Here is an 18,085-nt window from a genome sequence, read left to right on the forward strand (position 1 = left end):
GAACGAGTCCGGGGCACCCTCTCTTGACTGACTTCGCCCTTGCCGACGTCCGGCGCACGCGGGGTCCCGCTACGCGGAAGAGTCTCCGTCCGAGGAGGGTGTACACAGAGAGGGAGAGTTGGGAAGGTATGCACGCCGGAAATGAGAATGGGAAAGGAAGGAGGGGGGGGGGGAATAAAATGCGCAACAAGAAGGAGAGTGATCACTGCATCTGGATCGTCCCCGCCTTTCTGCATGCATCGCCCCGGCCAACACGCGGCCGCATCGGCGCGGCCCGTATAAAAGGGCCCGCCGGCTCTCGGTCTGGACACAAGCGATCTCACCACCGCAGCAGCAGCACCACAGTGTGATAGCACGAGCAGCAGCAGCGGCAGCAAGCAGCGTAACACAGCCATGTGGAAGGTGAGCCGCAAGCCTCGGCGTGGCGCGACCCGCAGCCCCGCGTCCCGGCAGGAGCACGGCGGACTCGCACGGCAGGCCCGAACCTCGGATCGAAACCCCCAGGACTATCGGATGCATTCGTGGGGAAGGGGGACGGCCCTGCCGTTTGCGGGTGACAGGCGTGTCGAAGTGACGCGGTGGGATACGTATACCGGCAGCTTTCGGTGACAACGTCGCGAACAGCCAATGATGTAAGATGCAGAGTACAGTTGAGCCTAAAACCACGTCCTCAACAATGAGTTAGGAGAGGAACAGAACCTATGCTGTGCACTACTATGTCATTACTAACCGTATGTGCAGAGCAGCTAAGAATGCTTCAGCGAAATGTGGTTCAGCCAACATCTGTAGCCACTGAATGCGCATCGGTTAAATTTCACGTAAATGATCCTACCGCACTGGTAAACGTAACGCTACAAGCCCGCTGATCATTGCAACATGTAGTCAAACAATGAAGATCTGCTTACGCCAGGGACAACGAGCTTGACCTACAGCTACCTCACCTCGCTGTAAGCACCGCTTCTAGAGCTACTATTGGGCAATTTGCAACTGGTGTAGCAAAACGCTAATTTCATGACTTATGCTAATGAGGAGCCTAATTAGTGTTGCCGGACCGATAGAGAGTTTCAAGTAGCCATGAGGAATTCTTGTAGCGAACTTACAGCAGCAGTGAACGCCGCCGCTTACGGTTAGGGCCATCCCGCACACGGCCTCTCGGGAACAAGTTTAGTCAGCAGTAGCCAAACTGCAGGTGAACCGCATTAATCGGCTACAAACTTATTCGCTGACGCGACAAATGTGATGGATAGCCTTTTACTGTTATTCCGCTGCAACATTAGATGGAAAAAGCAATCCGGACTACGCGCATGGCGTGGAACCATGTCATACATTCAGAAAGCAGACTTCGGACATGCGAAATGGCATAGAACATTATAGCTTTTAAAAGAATATACAATGTATACCCTACAAGTGTGCATAAAGGACGAGTCGTCGACAAGTCTATCATCACTATCAATGATGCGCTTCGAGAATAATGACAAGGACCGCAGCTCCAGCTAGTTATGCCTCCGAGCTTAGACCCCCTAACGTGTGCACTCCTGAACTACCAAGCACCCGGGAAAGTGCCTTTTGATGCCTTTTATGCACGAAATGCCTTTTGTTGGGATCGCAGATGCAGGATGTCCTTTCTTCACGGGCTAAAAATGACCGCCAGGGCCTCGAAACAGCATCTCGTTCCGGCAAGGTGGATGTTGAAGATGCATCAGTGCATCTATAACATCCACCAGATGCATAACATCCAAATGCAAAAAAAGCTGATATCATGCGGGTTGATCCGTGGCCAGTCTTTTAAACGACCCCCATTCAACGTTTCACTTGCAGGTCGCGGTCTCCGCACTTTGCTTCGCCGTTCTGGCGAACGCCGGTAACATTCGCGGAGGCGTTGGTGGATTTGGCGGCGGCGGCTTTGGCGGTGGCGGTTTCGGCGGACACCACGGTGGTGGTGGCGGCGGTTTCGGCGGCCACCACGGCGGCGGCGGCGGCGGCTTCGGTGGAGGCCTGGGCGGCGCTGGACTCGGCCGTGGACTTGGTGGTGGACTCGGCGGCGGACTCGGCGGCGGCGGCCTCGGAGGACAGAGCTTCACCGTCCACCACGGCGGCAGCGGCGGCGGCGGCGGCTACAGAGGCGGATATGGCGGTGCAGGCGGACTCGGTGGTGGACTCGGTGGTGGACTCGGTGGCGGACTTGGTGGCGGACTTGGTGGCGGACTCGGTGGAGGATATGGCGGAGGCCTCGGCGGTGGCTTCCTCGGAGGCGGCGGCGGCGGCGGTGCTGGTGGCCGTGGATACTACGGAGGTGGTGGAGGAGGAGTAAGTGGTTTCGATCGAAATGGCACGTTCCGCACGTAGTGCAGATCAAACGGCTTTAGACGCATCTGGTGACAGCGATTGACATCAGTAATAGCTCATAGTCTCGTTATAACAGTAATCTACACATTCCCTAAGAAGGAGAACCAAAAACTTCGTCTTTCTTGAAGGTACTGATAGAAGCGATCTCTACGGGACGCAGGTATATATAACGTGAACAATGAGGCGCTGATACCTGCTGTTCCGTGACTTTTCAGCAGACTAGACGCGTACCGCAACCACTGTTTGTACGCTGAGCAGTAGATGTATGCTAATACACGTTGATTGGACAACAGGGCTAAAAAAAATATCAGTGTCCGTATGACTCCTCACATTGGTGTTTGGTGCACACGCAGGGTTACAGGGGCGGGTACGTCGACGAGACGCCCAAGCCGTACAACTTCGGCTACGAAGCCCAGGGCCCCGACGGTTCCAGCTCTCGCCAGGAATCATCGGACGGTAGCGGCCGCGTCCAGGGAGTCTACACCATCAACACGGAGGGCGGCCAGAGGAAGGTGAAGTACGCCGCCGACGCCGGCGGCTTCCGCGCCACCGTCGAGACCAACGAGCCGGGCACCGAGAGCGACAGCCCCGCCGATGTGAACCTCGTGTCGTCCCAGCCTCCGGCCTCCCAGCTGGCTGCCAAGTACGGCCCTACCACTTCGGCGTACGGAGGCCGCGGCGGATACGGCGGCGGCGGCTACGGCGGCGGTGCGTACGGAGGCGGCGCCGGCAGATATGGCGGCGGTGCGTACGGAGGCGGAGCCGGCAGATACGGCGGTGGTGCCGGTGGCTACGGAGCCGGAGGATACGGTCTCGGCGGGGGTCTCGGCGCAGGCGCCGGCGGATTCGGCCGGGGAGGATTTGGCGGCGGCGTCGGCGGTTTCGGCGGCGGAGCCGGAGTGCAGGCCTTCAAGGTCCACCACGGCGGCGGCGGTGCCGGTGGTCTCGGAGGATTCGGAGGAGGCGCTGGCGGCTACGGCGGCGCCGGCGGATACGGCGGATCAGGCGCCGGTGGATACGGCGGATCAGGCGCCGGTGGATTCTTGGGCGGAGCCGGCGGCGGATACCGCGGCGGAGCCGGAGGCTTCGGCGGGAAATACGGTGGCGGCGCTGGCGGCGGTGCTGGCGGCGGCGCGGGCTGGCAGTGGTGAAGAGGAGAAGCCCGAATGTGTCTGTGCTAGACTTCGTGTGCGCGTGCATGAGGACGTGCTTGCAGTCGTCGTCGTCGTTGTGTGTTTGTCCCCCTCTGTACGTGTCTGTGCTTCGTTGTGTGCGTGGGACCGGGGTCAGATCTTGTGGAGAGCCCCGCAAGCAGGGCTCTTCAACTCGCGGTGTATGGATAAATGTGGTGTGGTCCTTTTTTTCGCTGCGTTGAGGAATAAACGTTACTTGTTGACAAAAAAGCAATGAATGTTTTTGTTTTTACTTCCTCTCCTTGGGACAAATCGTTCGGACGAAAAAAAAAAGCTGCAAAGCTTTTGTGGCCCCGATATTGACCCTATATCCACAATGGGGTCAGGAACAGGGTCTGGAAAACTGCAGCCTGCGGGCACGGCTATGACCCAGTAAAGCTCGGTCAATGTCAACGGGGTTCCAGAAAGACGACTGTGATATGTAAATTGAGTGGAACCTAAGACTCGGGCAAAGATGTTGCAAGTTGCAGGAAGCAGTTCCTCTGGGCCGAGAAAGTTCAAGCCTGCGGGCCCCTTAGCTTTCGTTGGAATCGGTATCACTTAACCTTCGTTTTGGATTAGCCCATGGACTCGCACTTTTCCTTCGATCGACGTGCGTCACTCAAGATGACTCAGAACATTCCAGAACAGACAAACACAGCGTGACCATTGCTCCTCATCAGTGAGATAAGTAGCAAGGTGTTTTTAGCGCATCGAATAAAGATAAGGGCCACAGTCATGACAATGAAATTATTACGCTATCGATTTTGAGCTTGCGACCAATGTCAATCGGGCGTCTTCTCAGCGCTATAATAGAGGGATTCGTTACATATGGCTTACGAATCATAGTCGCAAGTGCCACTGACCACCACCCTGGCTGGTTTGTGCGCCTGTAAAACTGCGTGTGAATGCTGCCGCGCGCTTGCACACGGTACCCAGGTCCGAGCAGTGGCCGAGCTGGCCACAGGACCCGAGCAACGACACAGGACAATGGACAAAATCACGGAGGCCAAGATGAGGTGGAGTTCCGGCATCACCACGCCACGTAGAGAGGAGGGTTGACAGGATTAAAGGAAGGTGAAAAGAACGGGCGCAACCGGCACACAAACGGACCAACACGTATCCACTTTCTTGTTAATTCGATCCCGTTTCTTCCTAAGAAGGAACGAGCAGACTCGTGAGCCCTTTGTGAGAGTCTAAAGTGTTGTTAAGACGTCTTGGAACCCTCCGCGTCGAGCTTATGAGGAAGAGAGTAACTTCCGCTCGTATATAGTGGAGCAAAACGCGATAAGCATGGACATCGAAGGGGCGCAACACGTTTACGCGCGACTGGCCTGCACGGAGTTGATGGCCGGAGCGCCGGATCCAACCGATTTCGACGGTGCGGAATCAGGAGTGCGCGCACCCAACGTTCGGCTGGCAGGTCAGGGGATCGCTGGACGGTGCTCGGCTTGGCTTGGCGCTTGGGATGACAGACCGGATGGCACGCAACCAGACGTGAGCGTCAGTGCAAGGAGTGCACACCGACGTTCCGCACGCGTCCGCCATCGGAAGCGCCTACATCCGCCAACGAGGTCGCGGTTATGCGCGTCAAGTAATTGTCCACGCCGCGTTCGCGCTGAAAATGCGTGCCAGTTTCTTCTTCCTTCCTTTCGACCGCGCGTGATGGCGAGCTTTTTCTTTTTCTTTTTCTTTTCAGTTTGAGAAAAAAAAAACAAAGTGTGCACCATGGGAAACGCTGCGCGTGCGTGCAGGGCCTGTTGCACGCGCTGCACTTCGCAGTGTGGTCCCGGATGTTTCTGGGACCCAGAAGAAAGCGCAACGGAGTTGTTGCCTGTTCTTGTCAAGTTCTGATTTACCGACTAGTATAGTACGAACCTTTAAAGAAAAAAGAAGAGAACCGTCGATTACTATTCCATTTACACAGTGGAACGCTCCCAGTGAAGCCATGGCTAAGAGAAAGGGGAATCTTTGTACCGTGGTCTGTAAACTGCTCAAGATGCAGGCAACCAGAGACGATTGAGCATATCTTTCTTGATTGTTCAGATGCAATGTTCTTGTGGGACATCCTACAAAGGACGTTGAAAAAGGAATTACCGATAACACCGTACGGCATCCGCTTCTTGCCAACTGAGAACGCAGATATGCCATGTGACATGTTTGTGGCAATATGTTTACATAGCCTTTGGAAAACAAGAATGGATGAGCGTCATGAGAGGCTTGTTATTCATCCTGCGAGAGAGCATTTCATTGAGAGCGTGCTATATCTGCGTGAAGCTTATAAAACGAGAACAGAACCACCCGAATGGATGCATATATTGGATGAACTAGCGGTAATCAAGTGTTTTTAACTAGTCGCAAGGGCCCAAGACGGTCATTGCTTTTACCACTATGAAGTGTATCTGTTTATGCCGTATGTGTACGTCGAAAGTACTGAAATACTATAGCGCCGAACAGACGACACAGGAAGAAGAGACACAGACATGTCGTCTGTTCGGCGCTATAGTACTTCAGTAATGCACCAACTAGCCCAACAAAAAGTTTTGCTGGTGTACGTCGAAGACCGGCAATAAAGAAAAAAAAATAAGCAACGTGGTTAGTTCCGCGAGGCAAAAGATCTCTGTGTATACAACGTCAACCGCGAAAGCTTTCGGACCACGCGGGACTCAAGAAAAATAAAAAAAAATACAGTTAACGTTGCAGCCTAAATATACGCTACCCAATTCGAAACGTTTTTATAGCGCATGCTTCCCCGTACGACTACCACATTGACTCCCCCCGGTGGCCCGCTTGCTATGGCGTTTTACTGTTAGGCACGAGGACGCGGATTCGATTCCAGACCGTGGAAATCCTGAAATTTAAGGTATACAGTTAAGTTGAAGTGCGCAGTAAATGAATCGTGCAGTTGTTAAATTTCATCCGAAGCCCTCCACCTATGCGTCTCTTATAGTCCCAGTGTGCCATTGTGACGTTAAGCCTCACAAATTATATTAATCAACCACCGCAATTATACACAATGAATTCCACGTGGCGAAGTCACGTGGACATCTCTTTTTCGCTAGTTCCATGCCCCCGAAAACTTTTGCGGCCAGCTGTGCGCGGGGCAATAAGTGACCGTCCCCTCTAAGTTGTCCTGGTAAAAAAAAATGAAACGGAAGAAAGAAAGAAAGAAAGATAGAAAGAAAGAAAGAAAGCGTTTTATTGTGACAGCAGCTAAGAGCGAGAAACTGGCTTTGCTCCGTCCGTCCATGCATCCATTCTTCTCATCTGTTGTGCTTAATTTTGTCGTCACACTGCCGTCACTGTCGCGTTGTCGTTCCTGTATACCTGCAGGCCACTTCCTTACTTCACCGCCTCCTCATCCTCCGAAAAAGAGGGCGTGGGGGAGAAGGAAGGGAGGTCAACTAAACTTTGTCCAGTCTGCTATGTTCTACGCTTAGGGAGGGAGAGGGAGAGGCGGAGTGTGTGTGTGTGTGAGAGAGAGAGAGAGAAAGATAGATAGATAGATAGATAGATAGATAGATAGATAGATAGATAGATAGATAGATAGATAGATAGATAGATAGATAGATAGATAGATAGATAGATAGATAGATAGATAGATAGATAGATAGATAGATAGATAGATAGATAGATAGATAGATAGATAGATAGATAGATAGATAGATAGATAGATAGATAGATAGATAGATAGATAGATAGATAGATAGATAGATAGATAGATAGATAGATAGATAGATAGATAGATAGATAGATAGATAGATAGATAGAAGACATGAGTCTAGAACATTGACACGCGCTGTCCTTAGTTTCACTCTCACCATACGTAGAAGAAAAACCAAACTTTGCCCCGTCACAGGAGACTCGAATTCACGCATGTGCCCCTGGACCGAATGTCCAGGAGCAGGACGCGCCCAACTCGTGCGCAGTCTGCCTCACCATGAGGCACTGACCCCACTCCCCGTATTCACAAACGATCCTCGAATCGAAGGTCTTCCTCCACTTCGCGATGATGATGATGATTTATTGGCATCCCCTTCGAAAAGGGGTGGCGACAAGTAGTCGCCTAGTCTGCTTGAGCTAATCAAGTAATCTGCAGTTATTTGTCAGTCTAGTGTCTTGTCTATGTCTCCCTAATATATTCTCTTTCTTAAACCCTCTGTATCTACCTTGTACTAGGTGGTTGCTTGTAATTTAGCTGCACCAATTTTTTTAAAAATTGCATATGGCAGGTAGCACAATTCTAACAATGGAGCAAAATTACTCGATGAGGTGGCCATTACTTCAATGAGAAATCGAGACGCTTAATTTAATAATTAACACCATTACACCAATCAAGTTCCTAATTTATTACTTTACCGACATGTCTAAATTTACGAGTTGTAGCCGGTTAGTTCGCAAGACGTGTCCACTTGGAACCAATATATTCAGAACTACACCAGTTTCGAGACAATAATTTTCGATGAGTCCGACGAAATGCATTGGCCATCCAGTTACTCTTGCGCCTCAATGCATAACAGCGCGTTTCCTTGAAATTTTAGGTAGGACAACAGCGCATTTTTAACTCCCCCCCCCCCTTTTGACAGCGCATAACTCGAAACTGGTGCCATTCTCCGAATTTCTTTTAAGTCGATATGTCTTGACAATTCATTAGCTGCCTTTCGTAGATTGAAATATGTGCTATAAAATAATTAACCAGAACGTAATTAATGCAATTATTTTAAATATTCAATCACACATTTTAATTTTTCGTAGAAGTAATGGCCGCCTCTTCGAGTAAATTGGCTGAAGGGTTAGAACTGCGCTATTTGCTAGTGGCAACCTTTAAAAATTGGTGCAGCTAAAAAAATTATCAGTGCCCTTCCACTCTGTGAAGAAGGATGGCCAGCGAAGCTGTGTATGTGGGCCCCTTAAGAGGAAGCTTTAGCGCGGGCCCAACTTCGACGCGGCCAATTCAAATACATGTAAAACGCAAAAACGTTTTTCTGAGATAACTCCTGGGCCGATTTTAATGAAATTTGTTGCATTTAAAAGAGCAAGTTAAATTCTAGTGACTGTTGGAGGCGGAATTTCGATTTAGGCCCTGAATTTTGCTAAAGGAATTTTCAAAAATTCGGTAGTTTGCAAAAAAAAATTAAGAAGAAGCACCAAGTTTACACATTCATAGCTCTGCATCAAAAGCAGATATCGCGGTTCTGTAAACGTCATCAATTAGATCGTTAAAAGGGGACAAATTCGATCCGTCATTTTATATCTTACGTGAATTTGCTACGTTGTTCACAAGGGTTCTGCAAAAGCTGTATTTCCATATTACTAAATTTTTTTATATTCATGTATGACATATCAATTTTGTGCGCTTTAAGATGTGCTATTATTTGCAATTCACAGCATTGTATTATCATTTTTCGTTGTTGAGTTACTGAGTTGTAAACTTGATAGTCTCGTTTTTTTAAGAATTTTCGATTTTTGCCAAATTTTAATAAGATATTGACGACGTAAATCGAAAATTAAAAACCGACAGTCACTAGATTTTAAGCTTTTTCTTTTAAATGCAGCAAACTTCATCAAATTTGGTGCAGTGGTTGCTGAGAAAAACGAATTCTCTTTTTACATGTATTTAGATAGGAGCACCCGAGCTAAAGCTTCCTCTTAATGGCGAACTGCACCTCCGCCGCGGGTCCGCCCGGCATTGCACTATCTTCGGGATCGGCCCACGTATGGGGAGTGCTTAACGCCTGCTTCACGTACGCCGCGGGTCGGGCCAGCATTGCACTATATCCTGTTCCTAAGAATGCACTATTGGATGCCTCCTTCTGCTCTCCGTCCCCTCTGTCCTCAAGTTCTGCTTCCTTCCATAATATGCTTTCCCTGTCTGGTGGCCGACTTTTCCCACTTCCCAATTTAAACTCAATGTTGCATCTGTACAACGTGCTCTTCTTCTTACCATCACCGGAGCATTTCGTACGACGCGTACCTCGTCTATTCATGTTTTGGCTACTGCCCTACCGCTCCCCATTGAACTGTACCGTTTAAATGCACACTTTTCCTTGTTCGCGCTTAAGGCCCTTACCTTCTACGGCCCTACCACTTACCATCCGTTGCTTATCCAGTACCCTCTGAACCCTTGGGACTGTCATCCCAGCCTCAAACGCCGCTTCCTTTATCATCGCCTTCAACTCCATGCGGTACCCTCTGTAACCGCTCTCCCGGTATACCACCTTTGCACTGATGACTCCTATACTTCTCACTTTGCTGCCGCCGCTTTCCTACTTTTCACCCCACATGGCCACATATCACCAAGGTCGGTACCACAGAAACTGTCGCGTTGTCAGAGGCACTAGCCTACACCCGGGCTCTGTCCCATACTACCTCTCTGCACATTTTCTCAGATTGTCTTTCATTACTTACTGCATTGAATACTTTAACAACCACCAATGTGTATGTCCGGGATATCAAGCAACTCCTTCTCTCCATATCTACTTGGCGTCGAGTGTATCTTTTTCATGTGCCGGCGCATCGGGGAGTCAATGGCAATGAGCTGGCAGACCTCTTTGCTAATTCCGCCGATTCACATGGTTTATCCAGGTTTCTCCTTCTCCACCCCTTCATCCATAAAGTCAAAGATGCGTGCCACTCCCTTCGCCTAGTGGAATGTGACTTGGACCCAAGAAAACAGTGGTACAGCACTATTTCAATAGATTAAGAACGTTACTTGCATACCTCCTCTCTTCCTACCGAAAAAACCCATCGTTCAACTCATCACCTATCATGGCCGCTTGCATATTTATTATTACCGTTTTCATCTTTTGTTTCACAGTAATTGTGCATGTATGTGGTACACCGTGCTCAGGCTTGCAACACTATTTCAACGATTGTCCTCTCATTGTTGATCTTGCTCGTTTCCTCAAGCACCACCAGCCTACTGTGATGCCTGCTCTTTATAACTCCCTTCTTATTGACCAACGGAAAAGAACACTACACATTCGCATCTATCGCCTCATCTCTTCGTTCACTTTCCCTGAAGCCTCCTAATTTGATCTTTCCTTCAGTCATCCATAATTTCGTCCTCTGGTATCACTTTCTTTTTTCTTCTTTTCCTTTTCTCTTTCTTTCCATTTCCTACTCCTCCCACCTTGCTCCTTGCCTTTCGCTCTATAGTGTCCTTCGTTATGCCAACTAAGGTGGAGCTTTTCCCCGGGGGCACTATGGACGGAATGCCTGGCCTCCCAACTCAGCCCTCCCACTTCGTTTGTTTTCTGTACTTATCTTGTCTGTATCCTTCGGCGTCTGTTCACATTCCCCTAGTATGGTCAATATTTGTCAATACTTTTGTCAATATTGGGTGTCTCATGTTTGCTGCCGTTCTTCCCGAAACTGTTTCGGTACAGATTTCAAGCCTATTGCAGTCATGCTGACCCGGAGATCTGCTCCTGCTGCCCGGCTTACTGATGGACCTGCCTGGGATCTCTCTGTTCCCGACCTCTCCTGTCGTCCCGATTTTTTTCTTTCTTCCTTTTTTTCTTCCTTTTTTCTATTTCTCTTCCTGTCTTCCCTTTTCTCCCTCTATTTCCTCCTTCCTATCTTTCTTTTGCTCTGTGTTATAATAAAGCACTGGACAGAATCTTGAGACGACACATGCTGTGCCCATGCAGACGTTTCCTTGTGCACTAATACCTGATCCATGTTCTTGATATGCCTCTTTTTATGTCGGCTTACCGCGATTATTTTTAATTGGCTTTTTATCAAATTGCAGTTTGGGTTTTTTGCCCCTCTTCATTTACTTTCGATTAGATTAAACCTGCTACACCTTGGTGGTGCGCGTTTCCCTCACTTTTATTTAGTTTTTTTTTTTACTTTTAGGGGTTCAAAAATGTGCTCTATATCTTCGGGTTCGGCCCACGTAGGAAGTGAAGCAGGCTTAAACGCCGGCCTCACCTCCGGCGCGGGTCGGCCCGACATTCCACTATCTTCGGGATCGACCCACGTATACGGGGTGTGCTTAACGCCTGTTTCAACTACGCCGTCGGTCGGGCCGGTATTGCACCATCTTCGTGATCGGCCCACGTATGGGGAATGCTTAACGCCTGCTTCACCTCCACCGTGGGTCGGCCCTGCATTGCACCATCTTCGGTATCGGCCCACGTATTGGGAGTTTTTTGCTTACTACAACGACCCGAAAATTTCCTTGGATGGTAGAGGTACACAGCTTCGCTGTAAAACCTGTACAGTTACCCACGCCTGTAATGAATACGATCCTATGAATTTCTTCCCTGACTATATTTTTTTATACAATACTCTAAACGCTGTTGCTTATCTAGGCTACTGACCGGTGATGCTTCCGCCCACGTTAAATCCAAGTGCTTCTGGAACGCGTACGTTACCTACTGGTCTCACTGGGTGAATAACTTCGCATTCCATTAGGGCTTCCCGAGTTGTCTCCGGGATTTTTGCTGCAGCAGGTACATGCTTCACCCTGTTACGAATATCTGTAGCGGTATGCTTTTTGTCCTTAGGCAAGCAGCTCGGGCCTCAAATAGCAAGGTACTGCCCTTTGTGTTATAATACAGATTTTCCTTTCTGATTTCTTTCTTGCCATTCTTGTAAATCTCTATGGTCTTATTTGTTTGCATCCATTGCACACAATTTACTGTGTCTGTTTCTCTCACTTGCTTTTTGATGACCCCGGTTGTTTATTTAAGACTTCAATGACCCTGTACCTGGTTGCCAGCTTTCTTGACCTTTTCCTCCATTCTGTGTCCACAATTTGGCGCACTCCTATTTGTGCATTTTAGCCACCTATTTATTTTCATCCATCTTCCTCAGCTGTTCTTCAAAATAATCTTGCTCTGCACTTCTCTGACTTCACTGCGCTTCACTGCCTCATTTGTGGTATAACAGTGGGCCTCCAAGGCCAACAGGCCTGCCCGCCTGTGGGTAACTTCCAATCCCAACGCGATGTCCGATTTTAACCCCAGGATGGCATTTGTGAACGTTAGCGCTGGCGCCACCTGCTCTCTAGGTGGGGTTGTGATCTGCCTTTCACCCCGCGACAACCTCCGGTCACGGATGACGCAATTATGTGAAATGGGCCGACGGCCTCTTCAACTTCGTTCTCAAATGGGATGTTGTATGACCACCACTAGAGTACCTCGGTCAGGAGAGGTTTGGGCACTAAGCAAGGATCCGGTCCTTCACCAGTCAGCTGCCCAAATTGGCACGACGTCTACGCCGGAGGCGCTGTCAGTGCAAAAATACGGTCCATCACCTGTCAGCCGCCCAAATTTGCACGTACACGCCGGAGACGCGGTCAGCGCGATGATACGGTCCATCACCTGTCAGCCGCCCAAACCACCCGTCCACGCCGGAGACGGAGTCAGTGTACGATCCCCCATCCCCTGTTTGTGCCCAGTGGTGTGAGTGTGCTATCGACAAATCTCCATTCTGAGGAAAAGGGTAACAAACCTCCGGATTGGTGGGACCTGAAGTGATCGGTCTCCCGACGCCGGATTGGGGGAGGCAACTGAACAATGACCCCGCCGGGGATAGAAAGAGCGACGGACGCCTGGAGAGATCGGCTGCTACAACTTCTTCATGAACTTTTCCTGTACTACTTTGAATTTTCTTGTAAATATGTAAATATAAACTTGTGTGTAAACCGTTACGAATATTGGGCCCAGCCCCACGTCCCCTTACTCCTCCACAAGCAAAGTACATTACACATCTTCAGAACGCCAGTCGCAACAGTAGTGACATGTGTGGGGGTGCATATGCTCTGCGGGTTAGCTTGTAATCTTGCGTCATGTATTGGTACGTGAACAGAGGGTGCATGATCTCGGGTTCGGATTCCTCGGCGTCAGCTTGGCGGGGGCCCGGTGAGTTGCGTGTGGGTGCGTACGTTTCGCAGGTTGGCTTGTAATGTTGCGTGATGTCTTGGTACTTCACTTGATCCCCACTTTCTTCATGTATAGCATACCTGATTAAATCAAGCAGGCTAAGTGACTATCTTTCACTGCCCCGTTCCAAGGGGGATGCGAATAAGTCTCCATTATTGTCATTCATTGCATTGGAATGCTAAGGACAAAAGCATGCACTGCAGAAGCAAGTATTCGCAACATGATGAAACATGTGTTTGCACCAGATTTAAAAAAAACGGAAGCTACTCAGCACGTACTTATGGAATGCCAATATATTCACTCAGCCAGAGCCGCAGCGAGCGCGCACCTTCCAGAAGCGCTGAAATACGAAGATGATGATCGTTCACTCTTCAGCGGTCGGGACAAGCAAGACACATTTCTAGTAGTAGCAGTAGTATGAAACTTTATTAAAGCCTTAAAGGGCAAGGGATCGTATCGACAACACTGGTCTTGCTTCTTCACCTGCCGGCGAGTAGACTCAGCCCGTAATTCCAGCCGCAGTCACCACCCGCTCCACCAGCAGTAGCTGATCTCGCAGGCTCGAACATAGGGTAGGATCAGGAAGGGGGTTAGCGTGTGGTATAAGGAGGCGCACCCATTGCAGTGCGGACATTTGTCAGGGCAGACAGTGGGATGTATTGTGATATACCTAATAAGATGAGGACAGGTGTTTGTTTGAAGGCGACGTCAGGCCATATGGCCCGATGGGGGCGGCGCCGCCTTATTACAGGTGGGCAATTACGGCCGACGCAATAGCAACCGCCTCTGCTTTCGTGGTGGTGGTTTGGCAAGTGGCGGCGGCGATGACTTCACAGCCTTGATTATCGACGACGCTAACAGCGTGCGCTGTGAGGAGGTGGATGCAGGCGGTCTCCACGCAGAAGGTGTTAGGATGGTTCCCGTACTGGCGGGTTAGGGCCAGTGCTCTGGCTTGGCGTCGTGCAACGTGGTGAACGGGGTGCATATCCCTGGGTATAGGTGGAACACACAGTTGATCTCGAAAATAGGTGGTCATTTGCATGGAGGGCTTCAGTCAAGCGTAGAGGGTGTCCGAGTGGCCTGAGGACTTGGCTGCCGGTGGTGCATAGAGCGTTGAAGAGAGAGAGAGAGAGAGAGAGAGAGAGAGAGAGAGAGAGATGAAGTTGAAAGGCAGGGAGGTTAACCAGATATCAGTCTCCTGTTTGCTACCCTACACTGAAGTTGGTATATAGGGATCAGAAAGAGGACAGAGACGAAAGGGCTAAAAATGAAAAAAAAAGCACACACGCACACATAGAAACACACATAAGGGGCGTTCCAGATAGAGACGTTCACAAAGGCCGGTAGATAGCAAGAAGAGCGCTTGCCCGGCCTTCTGCGACGTTAGGTCCTGTCGATTGCGTAGAATTCCTTCTCCCGATAGTGGTCGCGTCGTCCAATCGGTCGAGTTCGTGGCGAAGGGATTCCCTCTGTGGTCTGCACTGCGGGCAGGCGCACAAAATATGGCCAATCGATTCTTCATAGCCGCAGTGGTCACAGGTTGCGGTGTCGTCCATCCCTATGCGGAACGCATAGGCTTTGGTAAACGCAACGCCCAGCTACAGAGCGTTGAAGGTGTTCTCTTTGGTTTACAAGGTGGGCGTCGATGATCCCTCGAGCAGTGCTGTGCACGCCGAGTGTTTCCACACGGAGTGCCACCTCTCCGAGTGAGAGCCCTAGCGCCTGGCTGTATACGCCTTACGTATAAGCCGGTCGAGCATGCCCAAATCTTCCGAACGAAGAGGGAGGTTCGGTTCGGTGTAGAGCAGCCTATTATACTGATTACGAGCCTACTACACCCTGTACGTTTGGCGTATTGGTCGACGAAAAGCAAGGAAGAGATGAAGCCGGGGTCGTTATTGGTATAGGCGCTGGGAGATGGGGAATAAAGAGGCGAAAGGAAAGAAGGGAAGAGAGAGCGCACACTAGTTGAGCACTAGCCTGACAAGTTCAAGCAGGCACTTTAGGTGGCTATTTGTCACTGCAACATTTCAAAGCGGATGCCATTATAAATCATCATCATCATCACCATAATCATCATCATTCTCTCGAGGTGTAATTTCCAGTGGAGGAACGTTCTAGAGTACGAAGGTCAGGCTAATCTCTTCAACTCACTCCAATTGGGACCTCATACCCACTCGCACTACTCCCTATCGACTAACTGAGAGCCATCGATTGATGCCAATGCGGATTATTTTCGACGTACGCTGGCCCAGACTCACACACGCCCACTTGCACTCGGTGAAGCTCACTCATACCCTTTACGTCGGCTTGTTCAGACTCGCCGACTTAGGCTCACACGGAACCACTGAGCTATCGCGCAACTTCCGCGCTTGATGCAGTTCTTGCGGGGTCTCGCGCTGCAGGATCGACACAGAATCTCGGAGTATAACGGCATCTGACGTGGTTACTCCGAGCTGCCAGCAGCAAGGCAATGTGCTGTTGCGCACGAAGACGACGTTGTGCACATTACGAAGGCAAAACTGTTCTTCAGACGACGGCAGCCTCCGCTGCGACAGCTTTCCGCACGGAAACTCGGTTGACGGCAAGGCTTCGATGCGGCCACGTTATATATACAGAACGCTCGAGCGGCTATAGTTGGTGTGCTTCGCAGCAGTCGTTCACACGGCGGCTTTCAGCGCAGCGGTCGTTGACGGTATTCTACGTATGTTCGCTGCCTTGGATGTCAGTCAACGGCATGACGTGTCGCCACCGTCATCGATGCATCGTCGTCGTTGCATATAAATGACCAACGGTCGTTCAGCATTTAGCATACATCGTACAGCAAGCAGCATTTTTATTGCGAGTGATCGTGTTTAGCCTGAAAAGCCTCCCTGTCTAAGCGATCCAGCGTGCCTTAGCATACGGTATTTCCACTGTAAATGGGATGAAAGCTATCGCAATTCTCCTACAATACCATGCCTGCTCGTGTAGAGTCTATAAAGAACTATTAAAAAAAACATTAGGATTTTCGAGCGAAGACTATTCGATGCGCATGACCCAATCAAATAGTGACTATGAGATTTGAGGACCTAATCGAACATTCGATTCGTTTAGTTCGAAGGTTTCGAATATTCGCGCAGCCTCACGGTCTGATTACGAGGAACGCCGTAACGGAGACTCCGGCTTTATTTCGTGCACATAGATCTAAGTACACGAGCATTCTCTTGCATTGTGCCCCCCAATGAAATGCGGCAGCCGCGGTCGGGATCGCGGCAGGAATCGAACCCGCGACCTCGAGCTCCGCAGCGCAATGACGTAGTCACGAAGCTACCGCGACGGGCGCGCCCTGCCTTTTTGTCTGTGGAAGCGCGCACTTGGTTAAAAGCGCTGTTCATATATTGTCGCGAGGCAGATCGGTATGTGCGTATTGTGGCTACCGCGAGTTGCATTACCGGCGGCGATCGTCAGTCGCCGGAACTTCGTGAAACCAAGTCCAGGCAATGTGTCGTGGCTCGGAGCCTTCGGTGCAAAACTGAACAACCGTGGTTTAAACAGAGAAATATATGTTGTTTGAAAAAGTGAAGAGGGCCCTGCGCGTGTTATTAGCATTTAGTCATCGCGCTTCTCCGAATCGACGTCGAGCGCTGAGAAGTATCCGAAGACGATCCAGGTGCGCTGAAACGCGTGCGCTTTCCTTTTGGCCTACCTTGGACTTGGACTTGGAAAAGCGGACTTGGAAATGGACTTGAAAAAGTGCACACGTTAGCTGCGGCGAACGCGAAGGGCAATCCTTTTCTTCTCGACGCGGAGGTATGCGCTCGGCGGCGAGTCGTGATGAGCCCCCTTACAGTACCACCTCTAAACATTCAAGTTCGCTCGTTCAAAAAAAGTGTTCGCGTTTTTATGTTTTAATCCGATCCCATTGCGCGTTCGTTTCTGCCCTCCTCCTCCTCCTCCTCCTCCTCCTCCTGCTCCTCCTCCCCAATGCAAGCAGCGCACGCGATCACCGGTCGCATGCTGAATACATTAGGGAAACCGGCGGCTGCGCAGCGGCACCAGCACCACTCCCGCCTCCCTCCAAAACCTGCCGCGTCACGACGCGGTTCTGATGTCATCGTCTTAATCCGCGGGCGCACCGCGTTTGTATTCCTCGCTATATACACGCGTCTCACTATACGCACTCTGTCGGCGAGGGGGTGAGGCAACGTTCGTGCTCGGCCTTCGCTATACCGGAACGACGTTTCCCACGTCCCCCCGCAGCGCGATAGAAGTGGGGGGGGGGGGGGGGGGCGATCCGTCGAAGACACGGCCACGCGACAGCGCGACAGCGGCTTCCGAAGGAGACCACGCCAGCCCCGGCCCGACGGGCTCGCGACGTACAACGTCGGACGGCTCCGAAGACGGGTCACGCCGCCCGTAGGGCCGCTTCGGCCTGCTGCGTCTCGTGGCGAGCGAAGCGTAGTGCGAGCGCGCAAACGACGCAGTAAAACGTCTCATTGCGACCGCTGTTACGCGCAAAGGTGGTATATTTTCGATCGACCCCCCAAGCGGTTGACTGGAGGCAGCTACAAACAAAGACCTTCCCCAACCCCCTCCATCTCAGAAGGATATATCCGGACATCTACTCAGATGATAACTGCAAATTATGCAGCAGGGCTCACGCATCTCTTAGACACATACTCTGGGAATGTG

At 50.6% G+C, this 18,085-nt stretch overlaps 1 protein-coding gene across 1 annotated transcript; it reads left to right on the top strand.

Annotated features, from left to right (window-relative positions):
* Window positions 1–265: 265 nt before the first annotated feature.
* Window positions 266–3,753, top strand: LOC135911617 (uncharacterized). The gene is made up of 3 exons (XM_065443945.1): window positions 266–402; window positions 1,819–2,307; window positions 2,700–3,753. Exons 1-3 carry the CDS (start codon window positions 394–396, stop codon window positions 3,495–3,497), a joined length of 1,296 nt encoding a protein of 431 aa, XP_065300017.1. The 5' UTR covers window positions 266–393; the 3' UTR covers window positions 3,498–3,753.
* The last annotated feature ends 14,332 nt before the right edge of the window (window positions 3,754–18,085 follow it).

This window comes from Dermacentor albipictus, chromosome 5, assembly GCF_038994185.2.
Source record: "Dermacentor albipictus isolate Rhodes 1998 colony chromosome 5, USDA_Dalb.pri_finalv2, whole genome shotgun sequence".
Lineage (NCBI taxonomy): Eukaryota > Metazoa > Arthropoda > Arachnida > Ixodida > Ixodidae > Dermacentor > Dermacentor albipictus.

Coding starts and splice junctions, on each gene's coding strand:
- LOC135911617 (XM_065443945.1), top strand. Junction 2,308..2,699: donor ACGGAGGTGGTGGAGGAGGA/GTAAGTGGTTTC, acceptor GTGCACACGCAG/GGTTACAGGGGCGGGTACGT.